Source organism: Salmo salar, chromosome 03, assembly GCF_965601325.2.
Source record: "Salmo salar chromosome 03, fSalSal1, whole genome shotgun sequence".
Taxonomy (NCBI): domain Eukaryota; kingdom Metazoa; phylum Chordata; class Actinopteri; order Salmoniformes; family Salmonidae; genus Salmo; species Salmo salar.
The window spans coordinates 64,000,998-64,024,236 of record NC_138293.1 but is presented as its reverse complement, the minus strand read 5'-3'; the positions used below and the strand labels follow the sequence as shown (position 1 = coordinate 64,024,236).

General features: G+C 47.6%; 2 protein-coding genes across 13 annotated transcripts in view; one reads left to right on the top strand and one right to left on the bottom strand.

Moving 5' to 3' along the window:
* The window catches only part of LOC106601128 (G patch domain-containing protein 8), a 37,630-nt gene extending 23,472 nt beyond the window's left edge, over window positions 1–14,158 (top strand). For 5 of the 10 annotated variants that reach the window (XM_014193077.3, XM_045715037.2, XM_082973675.1 and 2 more), the window contains 5 exons: window positions 3,617–3,684; window positions 3,833–3,919; window positions 6,109–6,252; window positions 6,529–6,659; window positions 8,931–14,158. In XM_014193077.3, coding sequence (XP_014048552.3) covers window positions 3,617–3,684; window positions 3,833–3,919; window positions 6,109–6,252; window positions 6,529–6,659; window positions 8,931–12,843 — 4,343 coding nt within the window. In that variant the 3' untranslated portion in view covers window positions 12,844–14,158. Of the gene's footprint in view, window positions 1–285; window positions 328–3,616; window positions 3,685–3,832; window positions 3,920–6,108; window positions 6,253–6,528; window positions 6,660–8,930 lie in introns of all 10 variants that reach the window. The other 5 variants (XM_082973677.1, XM_045715040.2, XM_082973678.1 and 2 more) reach the window with 2 other exon arrangements.
* An 825-nt stretch (window positions 14,159–14,983) lies between these two features.
* LOC106601130 (Golgi SNAP receptor complex member 2) lies at window positions 14,984–22,308 on the bottom strand. Of its 3 annotated transcripts, none has more exons than XR_001327953.3 (7): window positions 22,130–22,308; window positions 21,429–21,493; window positions 18,955–19,063; window positions 18,150–18,282; window positions 17,821–17,961; window positions 16,718–16,934; window positions 14,984–16,553 (listed from the first exon to the last, which is right to left on the bottom strand). XR_001327953.3 is itself a non-coding variant. In XM_014193083.3 (6 exons), the coding sequence occupies exons 1-6, from the start codon at window positions 22,156–22,158 to the stop codon at window positions 16,392–16,394; spliced, it is 639 nt and encodes a 212-aa protein (XP_014048558.1). In that variant the 5' UTR covers window positions 22,159–22,308; the 3' UTR covers window positions 14,984–16,391. The 3 variants fall into 3 exon arrangements, 1 of the variants encoding a protein (XP_014048558.1); XR_014391932.1 differs by lacking the exon at window positions 16,718–16,934 and having other exon boundaries at window positions 14,984–16,083; window positions 16,250–16,553; XM_014193083.3 differs by lacking the exon at window positions 16,718–16,934.
* Between the last annotated feature and the right edge of the window lie 931 nt (window positions 22,309–23,239).

The window sequence follows — 23,239 nt, the reverse complement described above, 5'->3', positions numbered from 1 at the left end:
TGGGTTACTTACCACAGATATAGGCATACAGGAGAGAGGAACAGGGGGTCCAGGCACCCATGGGATATTGGGGTAGTAAGAGCCAGGACTGGGACGGTGCGTGAGAGAGTGTGGTGGTGAGAGGAGATCCCTGTAAGCACCCAGAGGGCCAAGAGTGAAGAGAGGAGAGGAGGGCTTTAATCCCCCCAACCCCCCCCCCCCCCCAACTCCCATCCCCACCCCATCCGCCCTTCTCTATGTGCCTCGAATCTTCCTGCTTAACCAATTGGTGTTTCTTTTTTACAGCGATTTGATCCTGCCCATGTTGTGCTGATGGTAAACTTAGTGGTAAATGTTATTTTTCCCCCGATTGAATTGTTTTTATTTTGTTTCTTTTTTCCCTCCCATTTCTTTCATTTGTTTTCCCGTCATCAGAGCACCAATGCTACATAGGCTTTCAATTCTCTCTCAGTATTAGTACTCATTCTGCTGCGTGTATATTATCATATATACATCTACATTACTCTTACAAACATTCTCATTTTGTTTTCAGTTTTTTTTATTTTTTTTTACCTTGTGATTCACACTGTGATTTAGATGCACACTTTTTTGTCCGGTCCCTTTGTTGTCCACTGGAATGGGTAATGCTGAAGGTATTGTCACTGTGTTTTTAAAGATGGTTATAGTTGGGGACATCTCCTGTAATTGTAAAAAATGGTATTTCATGAAGATTAGGTGCCTGGATTGTGACTCCTCCCCCGTGTTCTTAGTGAACTGGTCCATTGGTGGAGAGCTTTACTGCAGTGGCCAGTCTGTCTGTCTGTCTGTGGGCTGGTCTCAAGCAGTCCCCCTTGTGGTTGGGCTGCTCAATATTCACTCTAATAGTCTAGGTCCATCAAACTCAACTCTGGACCTCGAAGCTAGTTCCACTGTATTTTCATTGTTCCCCTCTAATTAGCGACTGATTTAGACCTGGGTGCAATTAATTATCAGGTAGAACAGAAAACCAGCAGGCTCCGGATCACCTAGGGTGAAAGGCGCTGCATTGTCATTTGGACGTCTGCATTGACTGTGCAGCATTTATGGTGATACAGCCTCTGCGGAAGTCAGGGCATTGATACTTCTTGTGCTTCAGGGAGCAGCGCAGAGCTGTTGTCAAGGAAGTGAGTTTGTGTTTTATACAGGCCCTCCCACCTACTGTCAACCAATCATGTCAATGCGGATCTATACGGAGCCCTCCACATTGTTACAAAATTTGAGGGGCGCACGGCGATGCGGTACGGACCTCAATTTGGCAATTGCGTCACACCCCGCCATACGGCGCCGCGACCACTTTTTCAGATCATAAATTGGCTGAAAGAGTTGGTATGAGACCATGCCTTACTGTGTCCACCTGGCAGACAGACACTGTAGTGGGGTTTGGAGTCCAGACAGGCCCTTATTTGATCCACATGCGGCTATAATCTAAGAATTAGGATTATACCATTGGGCTGTGACCATAACAATGATACAAGAACAATTCAGAGAACAGACAGATGTTATTAACAGAGAGGATTCAAATTACATTTGTGGTTTTTTTTTTGCCACATGGGCTAGGAATTAATTAGTCTCACATCTGTATTCTGGCACTAATGAATACATTAGGTATGTAAGCCTATGCTGCTGCCCTGTTATGCCAACGCTGATTATCACGCTGGCTTCCATTGCAATAGAAGACTGTAGTCAGTCGAAACGTAAGACCATAGTCACTGTATTATCACTAGCCCCTTTTAATATGTCTGGTTTTATGCGATCAGACCGCTAATGTCGTTTCAGCCCTACATTAATAGTTATCACATGATTTAAGATGCAAACCAAACCTGCTCTTTTAGTTTCAGAATGAGAGACTACAGTCTATCCTCCTCACTAGTGAGGTAGGGGGGCATGTGGATTAGAATTAAGCGATAAGGCACGAGGGGGTGTGGTATATGGCAAAAGTACCACTGCTAAGGCCTGTTCTTAGTTACAACGCAACACAGAGTTCCTAGATACAGCTGTTAGCCGTGGTATATTGGCCATATACCACAAACCCCCAAGGTGCCTTATTGCTATTATAAACTGGTTACCAATGTAATTAGAACAATACAAATACATGTTTTGTCATACCCGTGGTATAAGGTCTGATAACCACGGCTTTCAGCCAATCAGCACTCAGGGCTCGAACCACCCAGTTTATAATGGCTAATAAGTTGTGCTATGTGGAAATAATAGTTAGTCATTATTTGTTTCCGATTGTGGATTTGTTAATTCCTAGCCCTGTTAACTAAAGACAAGCATCTTTAAAATGTTCGTAATCGCTCTTGCCCAAGGGTATAAACTGAGTCTAAAATCGATCAAGAGGATAATAACGTAATCTTGTGTAAGGAGAAAAAAAAGAGAAAAACTGAAACCAAACTGAAGTGCTGATTGGACACTTATCTGATTTACTGTGTACCTGGCTGCCAACCAACAGCCACTGCTGCAGCAGACTAGTCCAAATTCTGTTTTGTGCCTTTTTTGTTTTGAGAACCCCTGTCTGTCCAACCCCACCCCATACCCTATTTTCTCAGGTAAGTATCCCCTCCCCTGCAATGTCACCATGGCGATTCCTGGCCTGTGACGTCACTCCGCTGTAGTTCAGTGCTTGTCCTTTATTTACTCCCTCTCTCTCTCTCTCTCTGCTTCGTTTGGCTGATTATGAGTGGATTAAGCAATTATGTGTCAAATCTCCAACATAGTTTTGATCTTTTTCTGTTTCATTCTGTTTTCTGGTTGTTTTTGGTTGGTTCATTTATTTTTCTAAAGTTAATTTCCTTCTGATCTAGCTCTTTTCACAGCTTACGTAACATGGCTTAAGTAGACTGAGGGAAAGAGGGGGAGAGCCTGTTAGTCCAGGGCCATGATGAGAGCCTGGGGTAGAGGGGGAGCAGAGGCTGGGTTTCCTATGGGACAGTACAGGGGTTGTGGGGTCAGTCACTGGGCAGTTCAGAGCCGGGTGATGGGGAGGCTGTACTATATTGTCGCAGTGGTGTTCTGCTCAGTAATCTGTAGCAGCTGCGTCAGCCAGCCCCTCCGGCAGTGTTGTCCTTGGTAAACTTAGTGTTCTTGTTCAACAGGACTGCTGTACTGGAGGGAGGGAGGGGAGAGAGAGGGGCTACACTCAGTAGTAGAGACTGGAGGGAGACAGAGAGACTGCGACAGATACAGGCTTAAACCCTGTCCTTGCCACTCCGTTTTTGTCCAGTATACTTTACCCCTCCATTTCCTTGTCCTCTCCCCCTCCCTTATCCAAATGGACATCTCTGAACTGCTCATATGGCCTCTGCTGGTTACCTCTTAGAACTAGGATCAGTGCAGCAATTTGGATGCATCTTTCTAGAAAAGAGAACCCAGCTGAGAAGTAGTCAGGGTACTTAAGCTGTGCTGTGCCTGGTGGCTATGGTAAGCTGTGAGAATGGCTGGTGTTTGGTTCACTGTAGCTTTTCTGGTCTCTTTGCACTTCAAGGCAATATTCTCTAACCCCAGCACCCTGTGCTCTAAAAGCAGGCTGTCCCCGAGCTGTCCCCCCGTCCCAGTGTCAGAGCCTCACCTCCCCCTCTCTCTGTCTCTCTCCCCCCAGGACGCACCGACCCTGTGCCCATCATCCTCAAATATGATGTCATGGGGATGGGACGCATGGAGATGGAGGTAAGACACTGTCAGTGGCTCGCAAAATATCCATATTCTACATTTTGTATCCTACGACATCTTAAAATGGGTCTGTGTATTTGTGAGTTCTATTTTAGTTTGTTCTTAGCGAGGTTTGTTAACTTACATATTGTGTGTGTGTGTGTAGTTGGACGTTGCCGAAGATGCTACAGAGAAGAGGAAAGTGCTGGAGGTGGAGAAGGAAGTCACAGAGGAATTACAGCAGAAATACAAGGTGAGACTCTTATTACTAGCTAACTCAATCCAGCCTCTCTTCTCAAGGTCCTCGTTTCAACAATCTCTCACTAGCATTCGTTCACTCGCTTCAAGGTGACCCCGTTTCCTGCATTTGCATACCTTCTTGCTTTTCTCCTGTGCCAGTGACTCATAGCCTTGTCTTGTTAAGATTCTGCTGCCGTTCTGTGTGTCGGTGCAATAAAATCAGCCTTGGAGAATCATAGAGCTTCTTCTGTTCCTCATCTCCCACTCCCTCGCACTTCTTTCTAGTGGAGAAAATTGGATGACTTCATGTGAGGAGTTGCTGTCTGTGCTGGTGTGAGACAAACACAGACAGACAGACGGATGCTCAGTCAATGGAGCTACTGGAACGCTCATACTGTCATGCATGTGCCAAATCATTTATTTTAGCGGGTTACCGGTATAGCTGCAGAAATGACATATGCAGTGCATTTGGAATGTATTCAGACCCCTTGGCTTTTTCCTCATGTTGTTACATTATAGCCTTATTCTAAAATGGATTTTTTTTTTTTAAATGTCCCTCATCAATCTACACACAGTAACGACAAGCACTAACGACAAGCAAAAACAGGTTTTTAGAAATGTTTGCAAATTCATAAAAAATGTCAAACTGATATCACATTTATTTCAGACCCTTTACTCAGTACTTTGTTGAAGCACCTTTGGCAGAGATTACAGCCTCGAGTCTTCTTGGGTATGACGCTATATGCTTGGCACACCTGTATTTGGGGAGTTTCACCCATTCTTCTCTGCAGATCCTCTCAAGCTCTGTCAGGGTGAATGGGGAGCGTCGCTGCACAGCTATTTTCAGGTTTCCAGAGATGTTCAAGTCCGGGCTCTCCAGAGATGTTCAAGTCCGTGCTCTGGCTGGGCCACTCAAGGACAACCTTGACTTGTCCCGAAGCCACTCCTGCGTTGTCTTGGGTCACTGTCCTGTTGGAAGGTGAACTTTTGCCTCAGTCTGAGGTCCTGAGTGCTCTGGAGCAGGTCTCCAGAAACTTTGTTCTGCACTTTGTTCATCTTTCCCTCGATCCCTCCTGCTGCTGAAAAACATCCCCACAGATTGATACTGCCAGGTTTCCTCCAGATGTGATGATTGGCTTTCAGGCCAGAAGTTCAATCTTGGTTTCATCAGACCAGAGAATCTTGTACAACTGAATGCATTCAACTGAAATGTGTCTTCCGTGTTTAACCCAACCCCTCTGAATCAGAGAGGTGCGGGGGGATGCCATAATCAACATCCACGTCTTTGGTGCCCGGGGAACAGTGGGCTAACTGCCTTGATCAGGGGCAGAACGACAGATTTTTACCTTGTCAGCTCGGGGATTCGATCCAGCAACCTTTCGGTTATTGGCCCAACACTCTAACCACTAGGCTACCTGCAGTCCCTTCAATTGATTGACTCTAGGAAGAGTCTTGGTGGTTTCAAACTTCTTCCATTTAAGAATGATGGAGGTCACTGTTTTTCTTAAGGACCGTCAATGCTGCATACATATTTAGGTACCCTTCCCCAGATCTGTGCCTCGACACAATCCTGTCTCGGAGCTCTATGGACAATTCCTTTGACCTCATTGTTTGGTTTTTACTCTGACATGCACTGTCAACTGTGGGACCTTATATAGCTTTCCAAATCATGTCCAATCTATTGAATTTACCACAGGTGGATTCCAATCAAGTTGTAGAAACATCTCAAGGATGATCAATGAAATATTTTTGTAAATAAGATATTTCTGTTTTTAATTCATGTGCAAAAATAAAACTGTTTTCGCTTTGTCATTATGGGGAATTGTGTGTAGATTGAGGGGAAAACAATTATTTAATCCATTCTAGAATCAGTTTGTAATGTAACAAAATGTGGAAAAAGGGAAGGGCTCTGAATACTTTCCGAATGCACTGTATAAATAACAACCTTCGAGCACAATCCTTGTACACTTCAGTTTGTTACCTTGTGATTTCTTTCTTTCAGTTATTGAACTTTTTAACCTCAATGATAAATAACCATAGAGTTTCCTGTGGATTTCTCAACCAGTACCAAGCCCTATGATAGGAGAATAAAGACCAGATTATACTGGCTCTGATCTTATTTCATCTTTTCATCTCTAATCTGTATCAATGTCACTTACATCTCCTGTCTCCGCCCCCCGCCCTCCCTAACCCCAACAATAGGACCAGGTGGAAAAGGAGAAGGCCATCGCTAAAGCCCTGGAAGACCTGAGGGCCAACTTTTACTGTGAGCTGTGTGAGAAACAGTACCAGAAGCACCAAGAGTTTGACAACCACATCAACTCGTACGACCACGCTCATAAGCAGGTGAGGAGGACCTCCGCTTACCCCCACGCTGCTACACCCCTACACACTGGGTATACTGTCACCGTGTACACGAGCTTAGAGAAACAGAGCCTTAAATCCCAGACACTCCAGAAACAAGTGTAAGGAGCCTGTCTCAGTGGAGAGGGCTTTGCAGATATAAAATGGTTTTGTTGAATGTCGCTGCACCATTGCCCTTATTGTGGATGCAGAAATCCTTAACTGCTCTCTTTCTCTCCCTCATCCCTCTTCTTCCCCATCTCACCCGTGCTGCTGCAGAGGCTTAAGGAGCTGAAGCAGAGGGAGTTTGCGAGAAACGTGTCATCACGCTCCCGGAAGGGTGGGAAGAAGCAGGAGAAGCTGCTACGCAGGCTACATGAGCTGGCTGAGCAGAGGAAACAGCAGAACCGGTGAGCACATGCTACAGTATATACTGCAAACTCAACCGCCCTCTACTGGCTGAAGTGGAGGCTGTAACCCAATAATGAATAATATCAAATTTGATTTTATTGGTCACATACACGTGATTAGGTTAGCAGATGTTATTGCGGGTGTAGCGAAATGCTTGTGCTCCGACTGTGCAGTAATATCTAACAAGTAATATCTAGCAAATTACACAACATATACCCAATACACACAAATCTTAGTAGGAATGAATTAAGACTATATACAGTGGGGGGAAAAAAGTATTTGATCCCCTGCTGATTTTGTAAGTTTGCCCACTGACAAAAAAAGTATCAGTCAATAATTTTAATGGTAGGTTTATTTGAACAGTGAGAGACAGAATAACAACAAAAATATCCAGAAAAACGCATGTCAGAAATGTTATAAATTGATTTGCATTTTAATGAGGGAAATAAGTATTTGACCCCCTCTCAATCAGAAAGATTTCTGGCTCCCAGGTAACGAGCTGAGATTAGGAGCACACTCTTAAAGGGAGTGCTCCTAAACTCAGCTTGTTACCTGTAAAAAAGACACCTGTCCACAGAAGCAATCAATCAATCAGATTCCAAACTCTCCACCATAGCCAAGACCAAAGAGCTCTCCAAGGATGTCAGGAACAAGATTGTAGACCCACACAAGGCTGGAATGGGCTACAAGACCATCGCCAAGCAGCTTGGTGAGAAGATGACAACATTTGGTGCGATTATTCGCAAATGGAAGAAACACAAAAGAACTGTCAATATCCCTCGGCCTGGGGCTCCATGCAAGATCTCACCTCATGGAGTTGCAATGATCATGAGAACGGTGAGGAATCAGCCCAGAACTACACGGGAGGATCTTGTCAATGATCTCAAGGCAGCTGGGACCATAGTCACCAAGAAAACAATTGGTAACACACTACGCCGTGAAGGACTGAAATCCTGCAGCGCCCGCAAGGTCCCCCTGCTCAAGAATACATATACATGCCCGTCTGAAGTTTGCCAATGAACATCTGAATGACTCAGAGGACAACTGGTGAAAGTGTTGTGGTCAGATGAGACCAAAATGGAGCTCTTTGACATCAACTCAACCCGCCGTGTTTGGAGGAGAAGGAATGCTGCCTATGACCCCAAGAACACCATATCCACAGTCAAACATGGAGGTGGAAACATTATGCTTTGGGGGTGTTTTTCTGCTAAGGGGACAGGACAACTTCACAGCATCAAAGGGACGATGGACGGGGCCATGTACCGTCACATCTTGGGTGAGAACCTCCTTCCCTCAGCCAGGGCATTAAAAATGGGTCGTGGATGGGTATTCCAGCATGACAATGACCCAAAACACACGGCCAAGGCAACAAAGGAGTGGCTCAAGAAGAAGCACATTAAGGTCCTGCAGTGGCCTAGCCAGTCTCCAGACCTTAATCCCATAGAAAATCTGTGGAGGGAGCTGAAGGTTCAAGTTGCCAAACGTCAGCTTCGAAACCTTAATGACTTGGAGAAGATCTGCAAAGAGGAGTGGGACAAAATCCCTCCTGAGATGTGTGCAAACCTGGTGGCCAACTACAAGAAACGTCTGACCTCTGTGATTGCCAACAAGGGTTTTGCCACCAAGTACTAAGTCATGTTTTGCAGAGGGGGTCAAATACTTATTTCCCTCATTAAAATGCAAATCAATTTATAACATATTTGACATGCGTTTTTCTGGATTGTTTTGTTGTTATTCTGTCTCTCACTGTTCAAATAAACCTACTATTAAAATTATAGACTGATCATTTCTTTGTAAGTGGGCAAACGTACAAAATCAGCAGGGGATCAAATACTTTTTTCCCCCACTGTACATATGGATGAGCGATGTCAGAGCGGAACGGACTAAGATATAGTATAGAATACAGTATATACATATGAGAGGATTAATGCCAGATATGTAACATTATTATGTGATTAAGATACCGTAGAATAGTATAGAATACAGTATATACATATGAGATAAGTAATGCCAGATATGTAAACATTATTAAAGTGACTAGTGTTCCATTCCTTAAAGTGGCCAGTGATTTCTAGTCTATGCCTATAGGCAACAGCCTCTAATGTGCTAGTGATGGCTGTTTAACAGTCTAATAGCTGTGTGGCAGCTTCCTATCGGTGCAGGAATGCAGATGTATGTGCAAAGAAAAATTATAATTAAAAATGTTCTGGATGAAACGCATAACACATTAAACAGTTTACTTGAATATGTTCTTTATCGTTGTGTTTCAGTACCCCGGGAAGTGGTCCCATGTTCAAACCCACCACCGTCGCAGTAGACGGGGAGAAGGGTGAAGAGGGGAGTGCTGTAACCCCCGAGTATGTTCCCCCTGCAGACACTGCCATGGAGGGCTTGTCAGGGGAGGAGAAGAGCAGTGGGGGTCAGGCCTCCCCCAAACCAGCCCCCACCGTCAGCTTCTCCTTGGGGAAGAGGAGCTCATCCCCGGCCGGGGCCTCCAAGGTCAGCGTGTCCTTCTCCTTCGCCAAGAAACCCCCGGTGAAGCTGGAGACGGTCGCAGCAGTGTTCGCTAAACTCCATCAGGATGACGAGGAGGAGGAGGGGGGACAGGAGGAGGGAGGGGAGAAGGCCACGGGACAGGAGGCGACATCAGGCTGCAGCACCGAGAGCCCCAAGGGAGGAGGGAATGGAACAGCAGGGCCAGAGGAGGAGGAGGAGGAGCAGCAGGAGGAGCAACTACATCAAGAACAACCAGAGCAGGAGGAAGAGGATGATGGCGCCTCCCTAGCCTCCACTCTCAACAAGCTGAAGATGATGATGAAGAAGGAGGAAGGCTGGGCCGGCCAGGAGCCGGAGTACTACCACTACATCCCACCAACCCACTGCAGAGTCAAACCCCGCTTCCAGTTCCTGGTGTTCATGAAGGCCACAGACCAGTGTGAGATCAGGGAGCAAGAAGAAGATGAAGAAGAGGTGGAAGAGAAGGTGGTAGCAGAGGTTTCTGAGCAGAAACAGCCTAAAGTTACTGAGTGCAAATCAGAGGAGCCAGAGAAGACTCCTGCAGCTCCAGTCACAGAGCCCACTCCTACATCACCTAAACTGAAGACTGAAGAGGCCTCTGCCAGCTTAACAGACCCCCCTCCCACAACGGCCACCACTGTAGTACCAGACAACAAGCAGGAGGCCCCACTCCCAGTCCCAGAGCCCAACTTGGGCCCCAAAATCCCCACCGGCCCCTTCTTCCTGGTCCTGAGCAAAGACGAGAGCACCACTCTGCAGTGGCCCTCGGAGCTGCTGGATTTTACCAAGGCTCAGCCCGCCCTCTCTTACAGCTGCAACCCCCTGTACTTCGACTTCAAACTATCCCGCAACAAAGGGGGCCGTGCTGGACGAGTAGCAAAGTCCTCCAAGCCCGCTGGTGAAGGAGCTGAGAAAAAAAACAATCCTGAGGCAGCTGCTGCAGTCAATGAGGGGAATGCTGCTGCTGCCACCACCACCCCTGGGCCCAGCACTGACAACACTGATAAGGAGCAGCCCTCCTTAAAAATAGAGGGTTCCCAAGGGGAGACTGAGGAGCAAAAGCTACAGAGTAGCACAAGCGGAGCCAAGAAGAAGAAAAAGAAGAAGAAGAAGAAGAAGCATAAGAAATCTGGCAAAGGCTCCAAGCGCAAAGAAAAAGAGAAGGGAGCCGTAGTGGACGGGGACGCGGAAACTGCGATCCTAGGAGAGAAAACCAAAAAGAAGAAAAAACACAAACGAAAGAAGAGCAAAAACAAAGGTGAGGAGGGGGAAGAGGGAGGTGGTGGTGATAAGGAAAAGCCTAAAGAGGAAAAGGCAGCAGCCGCAACAGTTTCTAGTGCTCCCCCAGCACCAGCAGGAACAGGAACCGAACCTGGGAAGAGGAAACGACCAGCCAAAGAAGCACTTCAGAAGTCCGGGGCAGAGGAAGGTGGGGCAGGGAAAGGCTCTGACGAGGCCAAGCCCTCTGACGAGCACAACGGCACCAAGCGTCTGAAGACAGACCCCAGCGCCCCACCCAGCGCTTCCTGCTCCTCCTCGGCCCAGAAGAGCCCAGGGCCAGGCAGACCACCCAGCAGTGAGAGTGAGGAGGAAGGAGGCGGAGGCTCGGCTTCCCGATCCAGCCGCCGCAGGTCCACGCCCCGGGAGGGGCGCCGGCACCAGAGCGAGGACTCCGGCCGCTCCCGAAGTCGCTCGTCGCGTCGGGGAGACGGGCGAGGGAGCAGCCGGCGGCGGCACCGCGGCCAGGCCTCCCGTAGCCAGTCAGACTCCAGCAGCTCGGAGCGCTCCTCAAGCGCCTACAGCCGGCGCAGCCGCAGCTACTCAGACAGTTACAGTGACGACAGTGACGGGGGGCGCCACCGGAGACACTCTAAACGCTCCTCTGACTCCGAGTACGATCGACGCGGAAGCGGCGGGCGGCGGCGCTCCAGAAGACGTCACTACTCGTCCTCGTCCTCGGAGGACTCTCGCTCCCGCTCACGCAGCCACAGCCGCAGGAAGAGGCACCAGCGGCGGCACCGGAGCAGCTCTCGGAGCTCTAGCAGCAGGAGCCGCAGCAGCAGCGCCAGGTCGTGGAGACGCAGCTACAGCCGCAGCCACAGCTCAGCCAGCCGCTCCTCCAGCTCCACCAAGGGCTCCCCTCACCGGGGTCGTGGAGGCCGGGGGGGCCACAGGGGCCGGGCAGACAGCGCCACACGGCGCCGAGACTTCAACCGCTCCTGCATCTACCGCTCCCAGTCCCCCCGCTCTGCCTCATCACGAGCCCCAAACCGCAACAGCAGCTCCCAGAGCCAGAGGGCAGGGGGGTCCCGGGGAGAAGGAGGGGGAGACCAGAGGAACTCTTCCTCACACTTCACCGCCCGCCAGCTTCTGGATAAGATCCAGTCCAGGAAGGGATCTGATGTCCCAACCACAGGGACCAAGTCTGGCGCCAAGATCAAGGACCCACCATCGGGCTACTTTGGGCCCAAACTGCCTCCAGCTCTGGGCAATAAGTCCATGCTGCCCCTGTTCGGTAAGCTGCAGGCAGGGAAGAAATTCCCTGCGATCCCCCTGACCCGGCCTGATGGTGGAGAGAAGTCATCAGCAGGGAAAGGTTCAGATGCCGGGGGAGAGGTCATCCTGATGGAGCCCATCCGGGAGTTCCCCCCACCGCCTCCCCCTCAACCAGCTCATAAGAAGGTGCAGGAGACGGTAGTAGTAGTTCAGGAGGCCCGCCACCTCACCCTGGACGCACGGGTACTTCATGAGCCCCGGCCGCTGTTCGATCAGGAGCCCTCCATGCTGATGCCCCCATACCAGGGCGAGCCGGGACAGGACCCCTCCCAGAACCCCATGATGGAGCCCCTCATGCCTGACATGCAGCAGCAGCCACCCCCCATGCACGCCTACCCCAACTACCCCCCGCCCAGCCTGGAGGAGGAGGACATGGGCATGGAGGCAGAGGAGGACGGTCTGGCCCCGCTGGAGAGCCAGCCCATCACCTTCACCCCAGAGGAGATGGAGAAGTACGGCAAGCTGCAGCAGGCCGCCCAGCAGCACATCCAGCAGCAGCTCCTGGCCAAGCACATCAAGACCTTCCCCTCAGCCGCAGCAGCACAGGCTGCAGCAAACATGGCAGCAGCAGCTAACCATCTGCAGCCGGCACCCCCTCCCCCCCAGCAGCAGATGATCCAGATCCACCAGCCTGCCGTGTCTGCAGCCTCGGCTACCTCCATCACCACAGTACAACACCTCATCCAGCAGCACCATGCTGCTCAGGCTGCAGCCATGGGCATTCACCCACACGGCCCCCACCCGCACCACCAGTTAGCCCAGGTCCACCACATCCCCCAGCACCACCTCACCCCCATCTCCCTGTCTCACCTGGGACACTCTCTAGGCCACACTCTGGGACACCAGTTGGGAGTGGGACACGCTGGACTGATCCCTGCCCACCACACGGCCTTCCTCTCTGGCCAGCCCATACACATTATCCCAGCCTCAGCACTTCATCACCATAGCCCCTTAGCACTCCACCACATACCACACTCATCCCTCTACCCAACGCTGTTCGCCCCCCGGCACTCTAACGCCGCTGCGGCAGCCGCACTGCAGCTCCACCCCTTCCTGCACCCCATCTTCTCAGGGCAGGACCTCCAGCACCCCCCTAACCACGGCTCCTGAGAAAGACCTTCACGAGCCATGTGTCCACATCAGAGGAGGGTGTTTTGGCCAGAGAAGGCCTGGTTAAACATCTGAGTTAACATGGAGAGAGGGAGGTGTAGTGGCACCATTGTGCAGCAGGTGATGATGAGAATGTCATCAGACTGGCCACCATTACACCACTGGCCAGACAAAGGTGCTGTGATATGCTGCCTGTGCAGAGGTAAACAACAGACATTTACTGTGGGCTCTTTGAATGGACCCCTCCTAACAGTTGACTGACATTCACCCTGACGTTTCTGGACAGGGTGGAGGAGGGTTTGAGGCAACCTCAAATCTAAGACGGCAGTTTGTTTTCAATGGGAACCCGGTTTAAAAGAAAAATGTAAAAAAGAAGCAGAAACCTCTGGAGTATTTTTTTTTTGTCCCACAGTTTATAACTGATTGTTGCTGTCAATGTTCTTCTTTGTTTTCTACAGCCAAAGAGACGCAGTGGCTGAAGCCATAAGCAGGATGGTGTTGTGGGAAAGGAAGGGGGGAGATGAGATGGGGACAAGGGGGGGGTTTAGGGTGACATCCATGACTGGAAACAGCCTTGACTTAGTAATGTAATCTGGTGGCTCTAGTCTACTGCCTGAATTCTGTTGTCATTAATATCTAATGTTCTCACATGACTACTTGCTCTCTTCATGACCCGTAATATTCACCAACAATTTGTAATACGGTATAGTGTACATAGATCACTGAGCAATGTGAAGTATCACTCTAATATGATGGGCATATAAGGGATGTTCTTTATTACTGACTAAGGAAATGAAAATGGTCACTGGTGGGGGAACACCGATGAGAGGTTGGGTGAAGCTCATGTTTTATTGGAAATACTGTGGGGGGGGTCACACCCTCTTAGTGCCGTAGGGTTAAAGGTCATGTTCCAAGTGGTAGTGGTTGTATATCGAAATGACTTGCACTGAAATCTGTACATCAAGATGCTGCTTTCGCATCATGTAACAAATGTATGATTGTAGTATACTGCAATAATTGTATTTTTTTTGTTTCTAAATTATTTTCCAAAATGCTCCTCAAAATGTTTTTCCTCTTGTGTAATTTTTGCTCAATGTAAATAAAATTGCTGTAGTTAACCCCAATAACATTCTAGAGGTTTGTTGCTACTGTAAAAAAAAATATAACTGAAGGAAAAGAATACTTTATCAAGACATTTTCTGAACTATTATCCTGTTTGGGAAGGATTGGGTGATGGGACTGCCCTGTAAGTGGTAGCAATGGTATGTCTTTTTTAAATATGATGCGTCAGCAAATAAAGAGTTTTGAGTTGCTACATGTCTGTCTGTCTTATGTTTAGCTGGTGAAGAGTGAATTAGTCTGTAGTGGTATCTGTAAGGGTTGCGAGCAATACATAGGAAAAAAAATCCAGTTTGGTACGTCATAGTAACAGATACCAGCACAAACATTCATTCTTTACTTACTGTGGCAAACGGCTTCTGAAACTGCAATGAAAAGTGAATTTCTCACCACAAGCTTCTTGGGATGTCTGCGTATTGCATGCAGCCCTTTTAGACTAGAGGACAAGTCTACTAGGCTAATAAGGCTAGAGGATTTTACATCTGTTTTGACTCTCTGAAGGTTATGGAATGCTGAGCTGTCACTAGATGGTGCCAGAGCTCAGTAAGTTTTATGTAGCCTCACTTACACCTAGCTGTACATCAAGACCAGGAGTCAGTCTAATTTCATCCATAGTTTATCTACCTGCTGGAACATTACATGCTTATTGCTCTCCCAGGATTGTAAATGTGATAAATGGATTGTATGAAAATATGCACTCAGTACTGTAAGTGGTTCTGAATAAGCGTGTCTGCTAAATTACTAACATGTCAGATGTATTGGTAGGGGTTCGTATGCACACTCCGGATAGGTCCCCAGACTAGGGCCCCTCAAGTACTAAAGTAATTCTCTTTCAAACAGTGGAAGGAAAATCCCTCCAAACAATAGCTTTACTGTTGTAAATGTAAACTCCATATTGTGTGACAGGCTCTGACATTTTCAGCGAGAGGTTTATTTAAACTATGCTTTATATCCATTGTTAGTTTTGACCCGTACCGAATTCAATGGACAATACTGTACACTTCAGAGACAGACTAAGACGAGTTTTTAAAATGTTTAATTTTTGATCTTCAGAGAATTACAGTTTGAACCTTGGTTGCACTAACATAGTGAGACTGGGGCCAAGCAAACGTCCAGAGAAATGACAACAATACACCTTGTTCAGATAGTTTCACAAAACATGACAGAATATTTCATCACTTTTGTGTTTTTGTTCTTACTATCGTTCTGTAGCTTGTGCACAGGTCCCTGTTAACTGCCCTCTTCCTCCCTGGGCTACATGTATTGGTTAATGTGACATAAGTATTCTCCAGGCAGTGTCATTAGGATGTGTGATGAGGTAAGGTACGACATCAGCTTTTCATCCATTTCTGTCCATTTCCAGAATCATCCTCATTCGGGGGAAAATAGCAGCAAACCGTAAAATAATGCTTCAAATAGAAGATGAAACCACAATGAATACCATCCACAAGGCAATGGAGAACTCACTATATGGAGACTAAGGCAAGCAAGTGGACCTTGAAGGAGAATTGGTTTGAAAAAAGGTAACCCAGTCATGAAATGTCCTCTTTCTCACCCACCTACAGCTTCACACACAGGCTGTCAGGTGGATGACCGCCGAGATGAGTGGCAGGTGTCAGCGAGCTGGAATGATGATTGCAAGGTTCCACGTTGTTCAGTTTGAAGTACAATTAAAGTATAGACACAGTGTACAAAACATTAAGGACACCTGCTCTTTCCATAACAGGCTGACTAGGTGACAGCTATGATCCCTTATTGATGTCACTTGTTAAATCCACTTCAATCAGTATAAATGGAGGATATGTTTTTTTTTTTTTTTAAATATGTAAGCCTTGAGACATGGATTGTGTGTGTGTGCCATTCAGAGGGTGATTGGGCAAGACAGTTCCTTTGAACAGGATATGGTAGTAGGTGCCAGGCGCACCGGTTTGTGTCAAGAACTGCAATGCTGTTTTTTACGCTCATCAGCTTCCCGTGTGTGTCACTAATGGTCCACCGCCCAAAGGACATCCAGCCAACTTGACACAACTGTGGGAAGCATTGGAATCAACATGGGCCAGCATCCCTGTGGACTGCCTTCAATACCTTGTAGAGTCCATGCCCAGATGGATTGAGGCTGTTCTGAGGGCAAAAGGTGCAACTCAACATTAGGAAGGCATCCTTAATGTGTTGTACACTCAGTGTATATGTCTTGCTTAACACCCATTTTACTGGTGCAAACAAAGATTGGTTGAAATAGAAGTGGGTGACAAAACCCATGGAAATTAAAAGACGGATAATTCCTCACCTTCCGATCGGAAAACAATACTTTCAAGGAGCGCTCCAATTAGAAGACAAGCCTAATTTATCACCGTTCACGTATCTTATGGGCTTATTGTGCAAAAATGTCCGAGACCAACGCAAAACTGTGGTTGCAGTTGCGGTCATGGTCAGCCCAGGTACTTGACCACCAGGAACATGACCACACAGGTGAGCAGCATCCCTCCAATCATGATGAACTTATCCTGGGTGGCCCTCTTCTCGATCAGCCTCATCACCGTGTTGGACAGACCCAGCATGTTGGCCACATCCAGCATCTTCTTATGGCTCCCCTGGATTTAGGGAAGACAGAGGGGAGACATCAAACATTAGCTGCTGAAGTTCCATTGATTGTGCTGTTGTTTCCTGAAGAAAAAGCTGAAGTTAGTTATTAATGGGTATTCTGCTTCATTGCTGTTTGTTTGTGGGAATACTGTATACACAGTCGTATCATAACCTGCTTTTAGCCTGGTCATGACGAAGCTCTATTCAACTGATTAGGGAGAGGCTGTCTGAGGAACCACACCCAGCCGTTCTGTCCTCCCGGTCTGTCCCTCAGCTGTTTCTCACGGCCAGCCCATCTGATCACCAGACGCCCTGATAACAGGAGGCCTACAGCAACCTCCACCAGGAACACCATCTCTTCTCCTCCCTGGAAATATGTACTTAGCCAGCTGCTGACGACCAGCACCACACACACACACACACACACACACACACACACACACACACACACACACACACACACACACACACACACACACACACACACACACACACACTTCTACTACACATAGTGATCATTACAGAGAACAGAAACCAGGGTTTGTTTTGGAATACTGATTCCTCTCTCTGGGATACCGTCGACAAGGACCTGCCCTGCCGTGTCACGGTCAGTGTTCCTTGGCAAAGTGTCAACAACAAAACAGATCCTCAAAACGTTCTACAGCTGCACCATTGAGAGCATCTTGACTTGCTGCATCATCGCTTGGTACGGCAAATGCTTGGCATCCACTACAAAGGGTAGTGAGTATGGCCCAGTACATCACTGGGGCTGAGCTCCCTGCCATCCAGGACCTCTATACCAGGTGGTGTCAGAGGAAGGCCCTAAAAATTGTCAAAGACTCCAGCCCCCCAAGTGATAGACTTATTTCTGCTACCGCACGGCAAGCGGTACCGATGCACCATGTCTGGAACCAACAGAACCCTGAACAGCTTCTACCACCAAGCCATAAGACTGCTAAATAGTTAACCAAATAGCTACCAGGACTATCAGCATTTTGCACTCTTTCGACTCATCACATACGCTGCTGCTACTGCGCATTATCTATCCTGTAGCCTTGTCACTTTACCCCTACCTATATTGTACCTCAATTACATCGTACCTGGTACCCCGTGTATATAGCCAAGTTATCGTTACTCATTGTGTATTCATTCTCTATATTTTTTCTCTCTGCATTGTTGGGAAAGGCCCGTATGTAAGCGTTCACTGTTCGTCTACACCTGTTGTTTACGAAGCATGGGACAAATGAGACTTGATTTGCAAGGGGAAACACACACCTTGAGCGTGCCCCTCTGGTCCCTGAGTCCGGTGAGGATGCTGCTGCCGCTGCCCAGGAGGTCGTCCATGCCTCTGTGTGCGTTGTTCAGGTTGGAGTTTAACTGCAACGTCTCGTCTATGGGGATGGAGGTGTCTGCATCCTGTAGGGGACAATACCGGTAACATCTCAACAATGTTCCCCTAATAAATGTATTTAGGTTTTATTGCCCATGTTACACCAGTTGTGGTGTGTCAAGCAGAGTTAGTATGCATGTTTTAGGTTATCATTACATGAGTGCAGACATTACTGTAGTGCTACATGGGAGATGAGTGGGCCACTACTACTGACGTTGGTGGTGAAGGTACGACTCATGAGTTCCTCCCTCTCTCGGTCCTGGCTCTCTCGTGAGTAGCGGCGGTGCTGGAAGTTCCTCAGGGCCGTCTGGAGGTGCTGAACATCATACTTCAGCTGGTCTACCCGCCTGCGGAGGGGACACAGACAGAGACAACATTCTTCTTGCCCCCCAGCCGAATAATGGCAGAGGAAATCTCAGAGGGTAAAGATGACAGCCTTTGCCTCCAGCTCCATCCAGCATTTCAGGACTGTGGTTCAGTCACCCCTCCTTCACTAACTCATGACATCTCCCTTGGTATGCTCTGTATGGATGTCTTCTAGCTCGCAATAAAAGCTTTCTATCATCATCACTAAGATAAGTCAACATGCCTCCCTTCTTCCCAACCTGACTTCTCCACTTCTCCACCTGGCTGACACACCTGAGGGCCTGTCTCCCTCCACCCTTCTCTCCCGCTCCTCCTGAGCATCACCTGCTCGTGGCTCAGCCCTGCGGCCCCAGCGTACTGTAGCTGTCCTGAGATCAGAGGAGAGCTGTGGGACGGGGCGCAGCAGTTTGTCCCCTGGGGCCTGTTTACCCAGCTCTGAAGTGACGCCTTGCCCAACGCGGCAGGAATGCCAATGATGACGGGGCTTCCGAGGGAATGTTTTCACAGAGCCGCGTCGCCACAGGGGATGAGAAACACACTGCCTGTTTCATCTAGCTGCGACCCCGTCCCAGTCCCACCCATCTTTATGAAACATTCATCGCCACGCCATCTCTGGTGTATTTGGGTCACTGATGCAGTTTATGAGTACTCACAGTTTGGCGTTCTGACGGCAGTTTGGCGGTTCTTTGCTAGCCAGGATTTCCAGACGTTCCAAATGGCTGAAGATCTGGTCTATTCTGGCCTGCAGCTCGTTCTCCAACACTGGAGAGCACACCCACACACACACACACACACACACACAGAAACAATTAAACACACCCTGAACAGTTGTTTCACTCCCCAAATAGGCCAATCTTATACAAAATAAAATGTTAAAGTTATGTTCATTGTAATAAATCAGACAAGACAAATTATGTCAGTGGTTTGTCACCCTGTAGTTAGTTTCCCCATTCCATGCTACGATGGAATATAGCCCCACGGTTTCAGGTGAATCCAAGAGAGGGACGAAAGCAAATATGTTATTTCCTCAAACTTCGCAGAGGAAGTTAATCCACATTGAAACAAAGGGCCTTGTACATAATCTCTTCATGAAGACAAATCAGCCACTGATTCTTATTTGAAGTCAGATATCTATCGTTACACCCGTTTAATTCTCAGACTGCAGAGATTCTAGATAGCGTTTGATTCCAAGGTGACAGCAGCACTAGGTTTGTGGGAAGCTTTTATCTGCCCTTTAAAAGGACTAGCACCATCTTGTCCCCCACCCTCTCCCATCCTGACTGAGTGACTCCTCGCTCGGACGCCTGCTGCATCCTTCCACCCTCTAACATGCGAGATGATGTCATTGTCAAGACTGGGCGGCCGACTGGCTGCCACCATTATCTTTAGAGAAGCCTTCCCAGTCGTCCCTCTGGCACCACCCCTATGCTTCCTGCCCTGGCACCAGCCTGGCTCACAGAACATTGCCCTCCCTGCCCACCTCCCAAAACAATCAGTAGGGAGGGCAGGGTACAGCTTGGCTCAAAGGGCTGCGCAACACTGAAGAAGGGGAAAAGATGTAAATACTGCCTAGTTGTAAATTCCGAATGTATAATTAACAAAAATATAAAAACGCAACAATTTTAAATATTTTACTGAGTTACAGTTCATATAAGGAAATCAGTCAAATGATATAAATTCATTAGGCCCTCATCTATGGATTTCACATGACTGGGAATACAGATATGCATCTGTTGGTCACAGATACCTTAAAAAAAGGTAGGGGCCTGGATCATAAAACCAGTCAGTATCTGGCTACCATTTTCTTCATGCAGCACGAATAAAGAGTTGATCAGGCTGTTGATTGTGGCCTGTGGAATGTTGTCCCACTCCTCTTCAATGGCTGTGCGAAGTTGCTGGATATTGGCGGGAACTGGAACGCACTGTCGTACGCGTCGATCCAGAGCATCCCAAACATGCTCAACGGGCGACGTGTGTGGTGAGTATGCAGGCCATGGAAGAACTGGCACATTTTCAGCTTCCAGGAAATGTGAACAGATCCTTGCGACGTTGGGTTGTGCATTATCATGCTGAAACATGAGGTGATGGTGGCGGATGAATGGCACGACAATGGGCCTCGGGAACTCGTCACAGTATCACTGTGCATTCAAATTGCCATCAATAAAATGCATTTGTGCTCGTTGTCCGTAGCTTATGCCTTCCCATACTCTAACCCCACCACGGGGCACTCTGTTCACAACGTTGACATCAGCAAACCGCTCGCAAACACAACGCCAACACACTGTCTGCAATCTGTCCAGTACAGCTGAAACCAGGATTAATCCGTGAAGAGCACACTTCTCCAGCATGCCAGTGGCCATAGAAGGTGAGCATTTGCCCACTGAAGTCGGTTACGACGCAGAACTGCAGTCAGGTCAAGACCCTGGTGAGGGTGACGAGCACCCAGATGAGCTTCCCTGATACGGTTTCTGACAGCTTGTGCATAAATTCTGCGGTTGTGCAAACCCACAGTTTCATCAGCTGTCTGGGTGGCTGGGCTCAGATAATCCCGCAGGTGAAGAAGCTGCATGTGGAGGTCCTGGGCTGGCCTGGTTACATGTGGTCTGCGGTTGTGAGGCCAGTTGGACGTACTGCCAAATTTTGTAAACGACGTTGGAGGCAGCTTATTGTAGAAAAATAAACATTCAATTCTCTGGCGTTAGCTCTGTTGGACAGTCCTGCAGTCAGCATGCCAATTGCACGTTCCCTCAAAACTTGAGACTTCTGTGGCATTGTGTTGTGTGACAAAACTGCACATTTTAGAGTGACCTTTCATTGTCCCCAGCACAGGGTGCACCTGTTTAATCAGCTTCTTGATATGCCACATCTGTCAGGTGGATCGATTATCTTGGCAAAGGAGAAATGGTCACTAACAGGGATGTAAACACATTTTTGAGAACTAAGCTTTTTGTGCGTATGGAACATTTCTGGGATCTTTTATTTCAGCTCATGAAACATTTGACCAACACTTTACACGTTGCATTTCTATTTTTGTACAATGTAGATACGATGGATGGTGGAACAAAGTTTGACACTTGCAACATCCATTGAATGCAGAAGATACATTATTTAGAAAGAGTGAACTCACAGTGGACAGACTGACGATCTGTGTTCTCCAGGCGTCCCATGAACGACTGCACCTCCTGTATCTGCCTGATCAAAGAGGACAGAGAGCAAAGATATATAATTATTCCTAGGCTACCGTAAATATTAAACAGAGGTCTATATGGAAGCTCTATGGAAACGTAATATTAGATAAAGGAACTAGACAATGGTATGTGCCAATTTAATACACACGCTAGACACGTAAACTACATACAGTGAATTAATGGTGCTTTCAAGACTACTGGGAACTCGGGTGGGGCGAAACAAGGTAAAATCATGACGTCAGTGATCTTTAGGTCAGAAAGATGCTCGGGTTTCCGACAAGGATGACCGTTCAAAACGATGTTTCCCAGTCAGAGCTAGTTTTTTTTTTTTTACGTGTTCCTAGTAGTCTTAAATGCACTGAAGTCAAAGATTTCTGAGTTCCCAGTTGGTTTGAACGCGGCGTACCGTTACAGTAGTGATAGTTTAATATTGTTTGTCATCGATCTATGGCTATCTATTAGCTGGTTGGCTAGCTAGTTTCCTGTTGACATCATGACCACTAATGGAAGGGGTTAGTTAAAATTATCTTTGTCATGAAATGTTGTTAGCGAGCAGCTAGCTACAGTAACGCGGTATATCATAAGGCAATTGGGCTACGTTAGCTGTCTTATTTTTTTGAAAGAGAACAGAAACACTCACTTATTTGTTTGATGGTACAATGTCTCCATTTTCCTTTATGTTTCAAGACACAATCCACAAAAAAATACCCTCGGTCTATAGAGGAATACCTTTAGCCGGTTTTATTGTGAAACTGAAAACAAGTGGATTTTTGAGCAATGCACACGTCATCAGTTGAGAAGATTTGTGTACGGAAATGGAATAACGGAAGCTCCACCGAGTGATAAAAGCCAAAGAACTACTGCAGCGACACTACGAGGCAGGTACAGGTAGCTCGACAGCTCCAATCAAACAATGTAGAAGCGGAAATTTAGGAAAATCCTAAATAAAATGATTTAAAGTTAGTGTAATTTAAAGCATATTCATGTTGTTTTCTCTCTTACTTTTCACCACCAAAATATGGAATGATAATAGCCTACATTTATGAAGTGGAAGTGAGCTTTCTAGATTTGAGTGATGCTTTTAAATCATGTTTCTATTTTGGTTAATTTGATGTGTGAAGGTGAACGTAAAGGCACTGGAGCAACGAACCGCCCTTGCTGTCTCTGCCAGGCCGGTTCCCCTCTCCCCACTGGGATTCTCTGCCTCTAACCCTATTACAGAGGCTGAGTCACTGGCTTACTGGTGCTCTTCCATGCCTTCCCTAGGTGGGGTGCGCCACTTGAGTGGGTTGAGTCACAGACGTGATCTTCCTGTCCGGGTTGGCGTCCCTCCTTGGGTTGTGCCGTAGGGGAGATCTTCGTGGGCTATACTCGGCCTTGTCTCAGGATGGTAAATTGGTGGTTGAAGATATCCCTCTTGTGGTGTGGGGGCTGTGCTTTGGCAAAGTGGGTGGGGTTATATCCTGCCTGTTTGGCCCTGTCCGGGGGTATTTTCAGACGGGGCCACAGTGTCTCCCGACCCCTCCTGTCTCAACCTCCAGTATTTATGCTGCAGTAGTTTATGTGTCGGGGGGCTAGGGTCAGTCTGTTATATCTGGAGTATTTCTCCTGTCTTATCCGGTGTCCTGTGTGAATTTAAGTATGCTCTCTCCAATTCTCTCTCTTTTTCTCTCTTTCTTTCGTTCTTTCTCTCTCTCAGAGGACCTGAACCCTAGGACCATGCCTCAGGACTACCTGGCCTGATGACTCC

Coding starts and splice junctions, on each gene's coding strand:
- LOC106601130 (XM_014193083.3), bottom strand. CDS start 22,158: ATGGAGACATTGTACCATCAAACAAATAA. Junction 19,064..21,428: donor AGATCGTCAGTCTGTCCACT/GTGAGTTCACTC, acceptor TGTGCTCTCCAG/TGTTGGAGAACGAGCTGCAG. Junction 18,283..18,954: donor TGCCGTCAGAACGCCAAACT/GTGAGTACTCAT, acceptor TCCCCTCCGCAG/GCGGGTAGACCAGCTGAAGT.